Consider the following 14,717-nt stretch of genomic DNA (forward strand, 5'->3'; position numbering starts at 1 on the left):
GGTGAAAGATTGAAGGTCGCAACGAAGTTTTGTTACGGAATGAGAGGATACTGCGCGTAGGAGTACAGCTTACTGTATGACGTTCATTCGGAATCTTTTAAGGAAGGCTTCTTGGGCGTCGCCATAATACCCTCTGACCTGTGGTAAGTATGCGGGACATTCCAGAATGGAGGTGCTCTCCCTGTTCAATCGAAAAAGCTGTGGCTTAATGGAATGCAACCGATAAAAAAAGTGCATGCTAGTAAGTGAGACGCAACTGACATGCAACGGACACAGATATAAATCAGCCTGCTGTCATGCTTACTAGATAATACATGAATGCAAGTAGTTGTATTTTATAAGCGTACATGTTACAAAATGAATTTAGAGTATTTTGCCCGGGCACAAGTTTGGTACACGGGCAGAATGAAACTTCCGGCTGTAGTAAATAACTCGACGACATTGCATGCTTAGCCAATCATTTATTTGTTGTTTTGGTAAGTACGAAGCACGGACTACGAAGACACACGACAGCCAATATTTGGGGCTTGTATAGTTAATAGCAAATTATGTTCGGCTTGCAGCATTGCGACTCCAAGAAGCCGTCCTCATAAAAGCATCCTCTTCCAGCAGGTGGAAGCATACATTCCTTCATCCTGAAAAAAAGAAGTAAGGCACAAGTAAATGACAATTTAGTGGTTGTCCTCCTCGACATCCTGAACATACCCCCGATAGGCTTGGTAGAACCTGTAACGCGATGCCTTTTATCTGTTACAATCCATATTCAAAACACTGCATACTCGCAGAGCTTTCGCTTAGGCGTACGGTCTCCACTGTGCAGACATTTAATGAGGCCTGCTCTCTTTAAGTGTGAAAGATGGACATACTCCCATGACACGTTAGATAAAGATCGTTTTTTCAAACCCACACTAAAGACTCTCTAGGATCTGCTTATAAGTTTGCAGCAAATGCTAAAGCTTATCTGCTTACAAGCCTCTGCTTGAGCATCTGTTTACAAAGCGGATACCTAAAGGAAAATTAAACATTAACTTCAGGCTGTCGGCGTGGTATTTCTTTGTTCAGTTTCTTACTTCTCCATTCATGATTGTAATTGTATAGCGCTTAGTCTAGCATGTATTACTAAGTATTACTAATATGCACTTAGTATTGCTAATATCATGAACAGTCATGAACGTCCCCTAACTATAGTCTCGTTCATTGCTTTACTAATACTTCTCGATTGTTTTGTGGTCACGTTGTTTTAGTACAACCATTATCTTGTGTAGAGTTTTTTTAGAAACATATATCGTGCACCATAAGCTTTGTGATTGGTTCTCGCAATATGGATCAACTGTTAGGTGAACCAGCTGTGTGACTTGCGATTTGCGTCTTACGACAAGCCTACGGAGCGAAGCTCATGTCACGTTGTTCTTACGGAATGAAATGCAGCAGGTGTTCCTTGGGCTTGCATCGAGCTTGAACGCATTTCCCGTCTGCCAGGGTGATGTAAGCTTCCCACACAGATTTGCCACGGTAGATGCACCTGCCTGAGTAGATAGATCGCAACATAAGGAAAACCAGAATAATCATATCAGCTGCTGAATAATTACTGTTTATCATGGCACGTTACCCCTTTCTCTTCTTGCAACATTGTGGCGGCTGATTATTTCGAGGGTCGAGAGCTTCGCAACGTGAGACGTGTGCACCTTTTATTGTTTTTAAAATTGCGGTTGAATTGGTTACGCAGAAACGCCAGCGCCGAATAAAAATAAAATCAGATTTAGTTCCCTGATACCCTAATTAAGCAATAAGCCTTTGGTTTTGCCGTGTGCCCGTATAATGTTCGTTCACTTTTCGTATGTGCAACGTATAGCAGACCAATTAATTGAAAGTGACATGTGTTCACAATCAGTAGATTTTGCGACTGTTTTAACGGAAAAGGGGGGGGGGGGGCTAAGTTACAAGTGAGTTCCTTCTGCCGGCGGGGTGGGAGGGGGGCCACAGGCGGTAATCTTGGAGCCCCCCCCCCCCCCCCCCCCCCGAAATGTGTCTAATCGAAATAATACTGTCTAATTAGGTGGATGATTACGTAATTTTACGTAGCTTTATTACGTAGCTTTTTCTCCCTGCCTCCCTCATCTTATGCTTGATGAAAAATAAAGGACCTATTATTATAATTGAAGGATGTTTCAAATCTCTTGTGCGAAATTGGGTACTCGAGCTTCCTGCCTATAGTTGGAACAGGAATACTAAGAGCACGAACCGTCTTCGCGCTAATTCACCGTGCCTTACCATTTTCCCCTGTGACGATTCTGCGCTGTTCGCCTCCATTTACCCATATCTCATATTCTAGCTAAATCAACGACGTGAAGCTATGGACTCTGTACAATATGTCACAAACAGAACTTACCGTTCCGGACGGGCACCTTTACGGGGCCACGGGGCGGTGTAATAGCTCCTACCAGCATGACTACAGCATCCAGTATCAGAAGCAGCACGGCCGCGACTCCGTGTCGACGAATTAGCATGGCCCGTGCTGCGCTTGTGGCGGCCCTAGATTCCCTATGCTGGCTTAGCCGGCTTTGAATACGAGAGGCCAGAGGCTATATTATATGCGCGTCAGGGCCGCGAAAGCTCCGGCGCTGTCTGGGGAGGAGGAAGCAGCAGCAGCGACGGCTGCCGCTTCTGCCTAGCGCTGTCCGAACTCTTGAAGTTTCACGAACAGCCTCGTGTTCTTTCGGTCGTGAATGAACTATATTTTTTTTTGTTCGCCGCATGTCTCTAAGGACGACTTCGCGTCAACTTCAAAAGAAGCGCCGTTAACAGAGATGTCTTTCGCAAGTGTTTCTTTTTCTTGACTACTCGTGTTTCGACCATGCCGTCTGGACGGTCTGCACGGGCGCTTGAGGCCCTGTTTTCGGCTTTCTTCTTTCTTATATTGGGGTGTTAGGAATGGAGGAGCCGGACAGCGTCAAGCGTGGTGTTGGGCAAGAAGTCTGGTGGCCACTCTGCATGGCATATGCGGCGTTTAAGTTTTGGCAGGCCTATTTACTTTTCTGCTTATAGAAACCGATTAATGATAACGGGATCGTCTTCAAGGTTTCCAAACTAGGGTAAGAAAATACGCCTAAATTGTGTTTATTCTAGTTCCATTGTTGAAGCGCCTAACGCCGTCGACGAAAGATGATATTCTCATCGAGGAACCTCGTAACACTGGCCTATATAGTACGTATCCTGTACCAGCAGCAACAAGCATGACGAAGAAATAATGAAAGAATGTGAAGCCGTGGAAGCAAAATGAAACAATATGTCGGTAGTGGACGTAGAATGTAGAAAAGCACAAGATTGCTAATTGGCAGGATGAGGAGGGGGTTGTATTGTTGAGGCTGTCGGGCGCTTTGGTAATCTTCGAGCAGCTTGCGGCTAAAACTACAAAAACATGAATTACTGTTGCTAGCCGCAGTGATTTTTCATTAACACTAATGTGCTCAAACTCGTTTCTATCAAACTGCTTTGAAATGGTATGCTGTATGTAGGTAGCATTGTCGTGAAGATTCGTGAAGGCGACTGAGAATATATCTCCTCCTTTCTTGTGCGAGAAAACAACTGACATTGTCATCTCGCAGAAAAGAATTGATGTATGCATTATTTGTTAGATTCTTGAACCGAAGACCTCCCATATCGTGTAATAAATGAAATTATGTGTGTTCGGGTGCTTCTCGCAAGCGCTTCTAAATTCTTGTATCCCAACATTCGCATAGAGATGGCCGACAATGCTCTTTGCGACGTCTGCGGTATCTATAGAAGTCTTTGCTGTATATCTTCAGCGACCGTCCGCGCTACGCTGAACAGAGACGATCAATCGCTATCGCTCGTCTTCACAACAGACCGATGTCGTAGCAACTGTCCTCCAACGTAATCCCGAAAAGTCATCGAGAACTAAAGCAACCAAGGCATTGTTAAAATTTCTAAGGACAACATACTTGCACGAGCTGCTGCAGACTCGAAATGATGCTGTATACCGCACAGGACTGGCGCTCTGCTCTGTGACGTGTGTTTGCTCCCCCTCACTTTCTGTCTTTCTTTACTCTTCTCTCAATCTCCCCCATTCCTTTCCCCTGTGCAGGGTAGCACACCGGTTATGCTAAACTGGTTAACATCCCTGCCTTTCCTCTCTCTCCTGTTTTCCTTCCTTGCGTCTCAACATATTTAAATTAATGCCCACATGTAGGCAGCGCTTCGTTATGAGGGTGGAGGATTACCCGAAGAGGAAGTTTTTCACTTCAGGTAATCCTGTGAGGTGAACCTTGAGGTGAACCTGTGTTCGTTTTACACTGTCCTTTTTTTGAGCGTCTGGAAGGCAATGGTATGTCTCGCATCCCCTTTTCTTTCTGACCATTTGCGCATCAGCAAACCCCAATATTTGATAGTCGTCGCCATTTCTCATAAATTTGCCGCACCCTCTCTATGCACTGGAGCTCACGCGAAGCATTTTCATACAAATTTTCCCGCCTATGATTCGAGCGGCGGCAGCACGGAGCGGCTTTAATTTACGAGGCCCTCACCAAATCACTTACGAAAACTATTTCTACCATTTACAACGCGAAGCATCGGCGGACGTTGCCAAGTATTCTTACGGGAATACGTGTGTCATTATACGGGGCACTAGAAAACCATTTTTAAGGCGGAATACTAGAGGCGCGTGTACATAGATTTAGGTGCACGTTAAAGAACACCAGTTGATCAAAATTTCCGGAGCCCTCCACTACGGCGTCCCTCACAATCATATCGTGGCTTTGGGACGTAAAACCCCTACAGTTGTTATATTTAGTAGAAAACACTATCAAAATTGCCCGACCGTTTTAAATTTACCTGACCGTTTTAGTCAGTACCCCTTAATAATGGCAAGTAGCCCGATGCGCTTTCTAATAACTAACTTTCTAACACATATAATGCTAGACCTATCCCGAGGACTTAGCAGGTTTCTCTTTATCTTCCCTCACTTCACATCGTTCTCGTTAATCCCTATTGCATAAGGGAACTTTAACCTCTGGCAAAGAAGAAAGTGTCCAGATGAATACCGGCATGCAAGGGTTTTGCAAGGCTGCTTGCAAGGGACACCTCATTAGGGACTAGCTGATCAGTAAGAACGCAGCACAAAGCGAACTACTGAAGTCCTCTTACCGTTGAGAACGCGCACATGCTTCGCTCTTAGGGACCGCAGTGACGGGGCGACATCGGTGAGCAGAGCGCACAGTAGCAAGGTGGCGAATACTCGACCGGTATGGAACATCTCGCGACGGAAGTACCTTGCTCACCAGCGAAGAAACAAGACCTTGTATCCGGCGGGTGTACACACGAGTGCGAGGCACCGATTATGACCGGATATATATCACACGAGTGGCAGGTGCAACAGTATATATATCTTCTGCATTGGCTGTGGCGTTTATATCGGGAGCGAAGGCCGGAATGCGTCCAGATCCACCACACTGCCGCAGTCACGGCGCTGAGCGTGCGGTTGCTTTGCTTTTGCTGTAGCACAAACGGTGACAAAGGCTTGACAGTAAGCCATACGGTAGAGAACATGGGTGAACTCGTTGCATTGTCACAATGAACACAATCGGAGAACCTGGTCAGTGCACGAAGCTTCTCGGCTGTGACAACCGCGTGCGGGCGCACGAACCTTGCGAGCTCCGAACGTGTGTGGAGGTTGGTATACAAATGAACTCGCCACTAATAAGGGCTAGCATATTTATACCCTGTTTGCATAGGAACAGTGCGTCTCATTCGCTCATTTTCATCTATTCAGACACCTGAAGGAGAATGGCAGCTTCGCTGCTCTCTTTTTCTTTCGCCTCATATTTCCCGCGTCGCCCTATTCGTGATGAGGGAGCCGTAATTAGGAGAAAAAAAAAACAAAGATTACGAAGCCACATAGGGTTCGGTAGCACAATCCACGGGTTAGGTTAAGTCGCGTCTGGCAGTCCTGCTTTGGACTAATAAGGGTGATTCACGGAGCCAAGTGCATACATATCGCACCAAGGGGCAAGCACAGAAAGCCAAGTTGTAGGGTTCGCTTTAAACTTTTGAGAGAGCGAGTTGTTTTGCTTTATCGACGAATCTTCCTACAGCTGTCAATGTCTGAAATTTGTATAGTTCACTTGTTCTCTAATACGAATAGTGCAAGCGCTAATTGTGGAACACAAAACGAGTGTATCCAGCTGCGAATGGATTGTCAGCTTGGATATGTGCTGATTGGATACTTTGGCTCCCTTCGTGACGCGCGCTGCTGTTGCGAACCAGTTGTGTTGCTTGAAAGTAGCAGGTGTAGTCGATCGGAGGAAAATTGAAGCGACTGACGGTTGTGGCGATACAGAGAAGTTCGATCTAGTCGGGCCTGGTTTAAAATTTGATATTTCAGGGATGCGACGCGTATGTGATGACAATGACGGAATTACGTCGACGGAACAATGATGAAAATACGATAGGATTGATGATGCTGATGGGAGGGAGAAATGACAAAGGTAACGTAAATCTGATGATAGATTAATGGAGCTGTAGCCTTTTGATCGGGCGGCGGCTCACCCCACCTAGACGTAAGTCATAATGAATTACTAACTCTATGTAGTGCAAAAAAAAAAAAAAAAAAAAAAAAAAACGGCAGGAAGTGGAAGATGGAAGCTTGCGATGAAAAAATCCGTAAACATGGGGTGGATGCTCGAGCCGACGTTTCGACAAGTGGACTTGTCTTCTTCAAGGCTGGAACTAATTTCCTTGGCTCTCGTGCCACGGCCGGTCTGGAGGCGCGCGCTCGCTCCAAGGAGCGAGCGCGCGCCTCTAGACCGGCCGTGCTCGTGCGTATATGCTTCGTGCCCTCTCCACCACAAGGGAGAGGGGGAGGGCAACTGCCAGAGTGGGGGAGGGGGGGAGGCCGCCGTGACGAACTGGGTGAGTAACAAGGAAGGCGAAAAAAAAAGGAACAAAAAGCGGGGGGGGGGGGGAGGGGAGGGTATACGTTTCGCTGAATGATTGTCAGTGGAAGCACGTGGCATTTTAACAATAGTAGGTTCGAAATTCCTAGGAGAAGGGCTTAACTCTCATTGGTTTTTGTTGTGTATGTACCATACCGAATAGATTCAAGAGCCCCTTAGAAGCGTTAATACCTGCTGGCTGTAGTGTATTGAACTTGTGAATAAGGTATGAGTCTGCATATTTTCTCTCTCTTGGGGACAGGAAGTTTGACTGAAGTATGTAAAGTTTGAGATCTTCGAAGTTGTGACCTGCTACATTAAAATGGTGTGCCACTGCTTTGGGCAATTTCTTCGCCGTGTTCGCGCGATGCCCGTTTAATCTAACATTAACAGGTTGTCCCGTTTCGCAAATGTACCTTTTTTTGACAATATGAACATTCGATAATGTAGATAGCGTTTGAACCAGTGCAAGTAAAACTAGATTTTATATGATGGACGTAATCACTTCCGGTGCTTTTAACTATAACGTCATCTTGAGGGTGTTTACCAGTCTTAGATCGTGGACGATGACAAGGTGTTATGTGGGCAGTAGAATGAGGGTTTACTTTTGCATGCACTAACATGTCCTTAAAATTCCTATTGCGGCGATACACGACCTTTGGTACCCCGGGAAACGCTTTGCTAAGGCGCTCGTTGCTTGCCAGTATTGGGTAATACTTACGGAGGATATTGTTTATGTTTGGTAGCGCATTTGAGTATTTGGTTATAAATGCTGGCGGTTGGTTGGGCTGTGCTACGGGGGCCCTTTGAGCTAGTGATGATTTCCTATCTAGTTGACGTGCTTCGTTGTAGACCTTGTTTAGAGCATCTTGCGGGTAATTTCTTTTAATTAACGTTCGAACCCCTCCAACCACTCCCCTCCTGGCTACGCCAATGGTGTTAAGGGTAATATAATTTCATCAAAGGAAAACAGAGCGAAACTATTCTCCGAAATTACGTTTTAGGAAAGGCATGATGCGTAGTCATTACACACTGTAGGTATTGCTACGATCTGTGAAACAGTCGTTTTTTGGTAATGTCTTACTTGTGGGGGCGCTGGCTATGGCCCACGGTATCATCATAGAAACGACCAGAATCTGCGCCCCATGGCTCGCAGTTAGTGTCTTGAGGCGTTCGGCGTCAAAGGAAAACGACATTCTTGCGTCGAAGCTGAAACAGTAAATGTGCAGTTATTTTCAGCTACCTGCGGCTGTATGGACTCTGAGAGCCACAGTTGGCGGCTGGCTCCGAAGCCCTTTACCTGAGCCCACAATTCCCGCCCAACGTGGGTCATTCTGCGGATGGCATTCAAAATGGGGCGTTGAAAGCAAATGAAAAATAATGGCGTCTGAACGGCTCAATCGGTGTGTTTGACGAGCAAGAGGGGAAAAAAAGTCACGTGGTCTCTTATGCGTCTGCCTAAGACGACTCAAAGGCGAAAGCCGTATTCTTTTTCTTCTCAGTCGACTGTATTGATTACCAACCTCGGAAACTTTCTGCACCCAACGTGGTTTTGCACTGCCTCTGGTATCAGAGACATTGGAGGTTTTGTGCACCTCACGTGGTTTCGCAGTGCCTCCGTAATCGACCCACCTTTGATCGAGCGATGCGGCATGCGAGGACGTCATCATGTGATGTCACGTTACTTGACGTCATAGTGACGTCACGAATGATGGCGACTGATGACGTCATGTACTGACGTCGTCACATGATGACGATTTTTTGCATCGCTCGTGTTGACGCCGACGCTGCATGCCGACGCCGACGGTCATTTTTCGCGTTTGATCAGGCATCTAAAGCTTTCGCCTTAAAGAAAGAACAAAGCAGAGAAAGAAAACAAACAACGGAACGTCATTTTCCAGGATTTTGTTTTTTGACTATTCTATGCGGGCGCTTGAGACGCTTCTGTGTCCCAGACTTCACGTCACCCGTGTGAGATTCTTTCACTCTCGGAGGCGTTGGGTGAACGCGTTCGGACAAATGCGCGTGGAAACCACATTCCGGATGGTCGCAGCATTCGGGATAGCGTCCGAGCTTTCCTGAAGCGATGCGGCAGGCACCGTCGCTCAAGTCGACGACAAATTTGGGACACCTGCGTCAAAGCTCTATGAGTTCACAAATGCAGTAAATGGTGCTAAATGAGCCGTAAATAATTTGCCTGTTTGCTATCACACCCGAATGTGCATGAAAGATGACTGAGGTCGTATTAGGACACGGATACGATTTCCTGTATGAAATGTACGCACGGTAACCTTTCCAAAATCTTAGCACAAGTAATATTTATTTCAGCTAGCCTCAAACTTTCACATTAAGGATTGTGTCGCCCTATTACAGCTTATTGTAGTTGCTATAATCACGAAGAAGTAAGTACGTGTGGTTTCTTTCCTCCACTCAATGCAACCGAAAAGTTAGAAACTTGTTCACTTATACAATTTCATGCATGAGTAATTTACCAAAAAGAGTGTTAGAAAATAACGGAGAAAGATTTTTCTTTTCAGTATGTAGAGTTAAGTAAGCGATGACTGAAAACACTCAGATGGTTCTTCTGGATAGTCGTTACTTGCAGGTCTTCTGGGCGATCACTGTTATTTTAATACTCACGCATACGTGACAGGGGTTTATCTCTCCACAGCGATAACGTTACATCTGGCGCATTTTTCGAGGATAATATCTTTACAGCCACGTGCACCTGATAATGAAGTCGAGAAATGTATATAAAAATGAACTGTTACTTCAATTTATACGTAGTAATGGTAAGGAAGATAGAAAAAAAAGGAAGTTGACCAAAAGGCGATTTGCCAGTGGCATTACAGAAGTGGCTGTTCCAGCGTACAATTTCTTGGCCGTTTGTGCTATGAGTGCTATAGATACAGCCCTGAGAATGTGAAACACTGCCACTGAAGGCCATGGAATCGGATATGGATTACCGTTTAAGCCGCAGGCAGCACGTACTGCGTGAGTTTGCAAGTGGTCCAATGTTCGCTTTAAAGTATTTTTTGAAGGATTCAACTTGGACTTACTCGATGAACGTAATTGACCTTACGCTGGCAGCACAGATGTAGCGTACACACGCAATATCGTCATAGAATGAATGTCCGTCTTGGATCACCCCGAGGTTTGTATCGCAGGTGCCTGAAACGAAGTATTGAAAAAAACAGCAGCACTCATTGCGGGCGATTCAGTGCGATGTTTTCTGCACAGGCTGCCAAACAATGCGCAGTGGCGTTCGAGCAAAGACCAAATCTTCAGTACGGCTTAGATAGATAGATAGATAGATAGATAGATAGATAGATAGATAGATAGATAGATAGATAGATAGATAGATAGATAGATAGATAGATAGATAGATAGATAGATAGATAGATAGATAGATAGATAGATTTTTTAATGATATCATCGGAGATGTTTGTCTGGTTTATCGTCTGGCTTGCTACTCCAGGTGTCAGGTGATGACTATAATGTATACAATGATCACATATACCCAGAAACAATAAAATTCGGCAGATCCCACGCGTTGTGGGAATCGTTTTAATGCGAAGCAGTCAGCGAGTACTTCTATGCTGTACTTTATGGTTTTGAGCCAAGCGTTACGAGGTGGATTGATTTGTTTTTGTAAGTGTAGCAGCTATGGGTGCACATCGTGGGCTTACCAGGCACGTCGACAACACTGGCGTTTAAAGGGTAACTTATGGAGCGACGTAACATCAGCCCTCACGTTACAGTACCTACGTCAGTATTATCGAAAGTGAGTGCACTTTATGGTGCAATCATGTGAATATCACACGTAACTTTCGTTATTGTATTTCACAGGGATTTAGCAATGCTTCAATATAACTTGCTCAATCATAGGCATACAAATGTAATGTTTATTAGCTGCTATAAAAGCGGAGCCAGCACAGGAACAACAAATGTTAACCTGACATGACGCCTGTATCGTAAGAGTACATATGCAATGTTTATTACTTTCTTGTGAAATTAGATAGCCAGCACCACAAACACAATTGACGTTGCACCGACATTGCGCCTGCATAGGCTGTTTTTCCAAACTAGTTTATAGACCTGGCGTGGCTCTGTGGTAGAATACCTGATTGCTGCGTAAAATGCTTGTCTTCGATTCCTGCTGGGATCCTATTTTTTATTCTTTCCATTCATCGGGTCAATGCTGCCGATGTCGGTTTTTCTTAACGCTCTAATTTAAATTACCAATGTTTGTTCTCGCCGTTCCTGGGTAGATATAAACTGTCAGTCACCTGTGGCGCACACCCGTACGCCGGGATCCGTGGTTAACGGGTATGTGCCACACGTGTCTGGAGGAAAGGGTTTGACGACGTACGCGACAGGATTTTCACGTTATTCATTTCATGACCCGACAGTCATATTTGTCAAATCCTCTTACCCTCCCATGCCAATTTTGGTCGACACCAAGTTAAAGAGGTGATCATGAGAGCACCCAGACGTAGGCGGCTAGATAGATAGATAGATAGATAGATAGATAGATAGATAGATAGATAGATAGATAGATAGATAGATAGATAGATAGATAGATAGATAGATAGATAGATAGATAGATAGATAGATAGATAGATAGATAGATAGATAGATAGATAGATAGATAGAAGCGCTCAAAGTGGCAAATGTTCGCTAAGAGATGCTTCGCATTTAATAATATTACAGCTTATTTATTTATTTATTTATTTTCAAATACTGCAGCCCTATGCAGGGCTATTGCAGGAGTGGCATACATTTTCATACACAAATACATTGTTAACAAGGTTGAAAAAACAAAAACCAAACGATTTATCATAACAGCGCGTCTACAATATCCGACAACGACAATTCACGAGTACGACCAGGTAATTCATTCCACCTTTCAATAACTCTAGGAAAATAACTATTCTTAAAAATGTTCGTGTGCGTAAAGAAAGGCTTTAGGTCGAGGCTGTGGTAACGTCTAGTTGAAAGAGTATTAGCATAGCAGATGTAATCGTCGGAAGATAGTCCACAAGATGAGTGAAGAAATGAGTGCAATAGCTTCAAGGAATCGGTATCCCGTCTCGTGCATAGGAGAGGGAGTTTCAAGGAATTCATTGCTGATGAAGGTGAAAAATTACGATCATAGCGATTGCAAATGAAAAGAACTGCCTTTCTTTGTACAGATTCAATTATGGTGAGGTCGCTTGTTTTATACGGGTTCCAGACACATGACGCATACTCTAGTATAGGGCGTATAAGGGTTTTATATAACAGTAACTTAATGCATTTCGGAGATTTAGATGACGTACGACGCAGGTAACCTAATTTTTTCAGTGCTTTGGATGTAATGTAGTCAATATGCTGCGACCAATGCAAGTTGTATGATAAGATAACCCCAAGGTATTTGTACTCTTGTGCCCGGGGATTATTGTGTTGTCGGAAGTGTACACATGTTGCAACGGAAAAAGTGACTGTTTGTGAATGATACTACTACCGTTTTTTGAAAGTTAATGCGCATCTGCCAATGCCTGCACTATGTGCAAAAGCTGGTGAAGGAATCCTGAAATAAGGTATGATCACTAGGACAAGAAATTACTTGATATAGAACGCAGTCGTCGGCATAAAGACGGACCTTCGACTTCATATTGCTAGGAAGGTCATTTATAAATGTTAAAAATAATAAAGGTCCTAGAACGGAGCCCTGTGGAACACCAGAAGTCACATTGACAGTTAAGGACGAAATGGAGTTAAATGACACATACAAACATGTAAAAGTTAGTTCAGTAGGCATATACGACTAGTGTTGGGAGTTTATGTGGAAGAGTATCTTTCAGTGCAGTGGCTTCGCACAGTCATTAACACAAGCCTGCTGGTTATTTGTGGTTTCTGTTCCGGCAATCGTAATTTACGTCAGGCATATTACAGAAGTGCACCCATATTTGAAATACTTTCATGAGTTATGGAAATGTGCTCGCTGGTTATAAGACCTGTCTGCCATTAGCCAGTCTCTTTGATTAACTATATGCCCGCCACGGTGGTCTAGTGGTTATGGCACTCGACTGCTGACCCGAAGGTCGCGGGATCGAATCCCGGCCGCGGCGGCTGCATTTTCGATGGAGGCGAAAATGTTTGAGGCCAGTGTACTTAGATTTAGGTGCACGTTAAAGAACCCCAGGTCGTCGACAATTCCGGAGCCCTTCACTACGGCGTCTCTCATAATCATATCGTGGTTTTGGGACGTTAAACCCCAGATATTATTATTATTATTATTATTATTATTATTGATTAACTGTATGTCCATCATCATTACTTGACATCTGTTTAGAAAGTTCTAGCATTGCTGAAGGAGCGTAAGGAATTCTTCTCAAATACGAGCACCGATTTGTGGGTGGAATAAATCTTGTGGTAAACGTCAAAATATTTGTTTTGTTCCCTTGGCTATCGGTCGGTAATAAAACTGGAGATACAGCGAATGTTTAGCAAATCTTACAGATATATTTTATTAACTCAGGAAGGAATACTAGCAATTTAGAACAGCAAACAGCAATTATCCCAGACTCTCAACCATCTCTGCTCAACTTTATAGAAAACCATGTCTTTACAGTGATAGTAACCATTATTAAATATAACTGTTATTTTTTTCATCTTATTCGAAAAGTAGATTAAATTGTAAATTATTCCTGGCGCAAGTAGTTATTTGTTTTTTTACCAAATCAAAATTACCATACGGTATCTGTGAAACAAGAGCATAGGTGAAGGTTAAACAGCGAATGCTTAGGACGCATTATCTTCCAAGCAAAAGCCAAAGTAAAAAAAAAAAAAGAAGCCTAGTGCAGAAATGCCGAACAAAATTGAAAATCAGCTTTCAAAATTTACGGCGAAACATGAGTAAATTCTGGAGTTACCAAACCCATGACATGATTATGTGGCACGTCGTAATGGTCGGATGACTCCGTAATAACTTTGACCGCCTGGAGCTCTTAATGCACAATAATGAAAGTACACACGGGAGTATTTGCATTGCGCGTCCATAAAAATGCGAACGCCGTGGCTGGGATCGAAGCCACGTCGTCGAGCTCACCTTAGCTGTAAGCTGCCACGGACGATGTACAAAAAAAAAAAAAGAAGACACCGTAGCGCAGAATAAATATGTAAATGTACAAAACAGAACTGTGCTGTACAGCGCGAGCAACTGATTAATATGCACTATTTGTCTGATAAGCAATATTTCGCAGCCGAGAGTTTTGTTTATCCGCCATACAACTTGTACTTAATAATCATGATGCGCACCGTACCGTTGACGAAGTCCATCCTGTAGAGTATATCGGCCGCTTGAGCTTCACCCACCACCATGAGCGCCGCTGCCGACACGACCCAGAAGCTTGAGGGCTTCATGGCCCACTATAATGCGCCGTACTCGCCCGTGTGTTGGCCTCGCGCTATCTGCACTGTAAGACTCTCGCAAGAGAAAAGACGGAATGAATTTGCCTTCTCCCTCTCACACTCTACGCATGCGTCTGATTACGTGCAAAGAAAGAAACCAAAATGTAAAGGGTAGTAGCGCAACGCTTGGTTTCACTGTTCAGCTGAACACAACTGCAGCGATGTGATTGCTGTCTTGCGGCCACCTTGCGCAATTGACTTATACGACACATGGCCGCCCTCTCTATACATGTTTCAAACCCACCCCGACAAGCTTATTTCGAACACCGGAACGTGCTTGTCTGAACGCGTTGTATTGAGCTGGCTTGGGTC

The 14,717-nt window shown here is 44.3% G+C and overlaps 1 protein-coding gene and 1 long non-coding RNA gene across 2 annotated transcripts; both read right to left on the bottom strand.

Moving 5' to 3' along the window:
* Positions 1–544: 544 nt before the first annotated feature.
* LOC119381136 (uncharacterized) lies at positions 545–2,799 on the bottom strand. The gene is made up of 3 exons (XR_007415254.1): positions 2,386–2,799; positions 1,415–1,522; positions 545–635 (listed from the first exon to the last, which is right to left on the bottom strand). It is a non-coding gene; the product is annotated as an uncharacterized LOC119381136 (long non-coding RNA).
* A 6,041-nt stretch (positions 2,800–8,840) lies between these two features.
* On the bottom strand, positions 8,841–14,389 carry LOC119381521 (uncharacterized). Its single transcript, XM_037649296.2, has 3 exons — positions 14,258–14,389; positions 10,010–10,121; positions 8,841–9,081 (listed from the first exon to the last, which is right to left on the bottom strand). Exons 1-3 carry the CDS (start codon positions 14,355–14,357, stop codon positions 8,841–8,843), a joined length of 453 nt encoding a protein of 150 aa, XP_037505224.1. The 5' UTR covers positions 14,358–14,389.
* Positions 14,390–14,717: the final 328 nt, after the last annotated feature.

Source organism: Rhipicephalus sanguineus, chromosome 2 (genome assembly GCF_013339695.2).
Source record: "Rhipicephalus sanguineus isolate Rsan-2018 chromosome 2, BIME_Rsan_1.4, whole genome shotgun sequence".
NCBI lineage: Eukaryota > Metazoa > Arthropoda > Arachnida > Ixodida > Ixodidae > Rhipicephalus > Rhipicephalus sanguineus.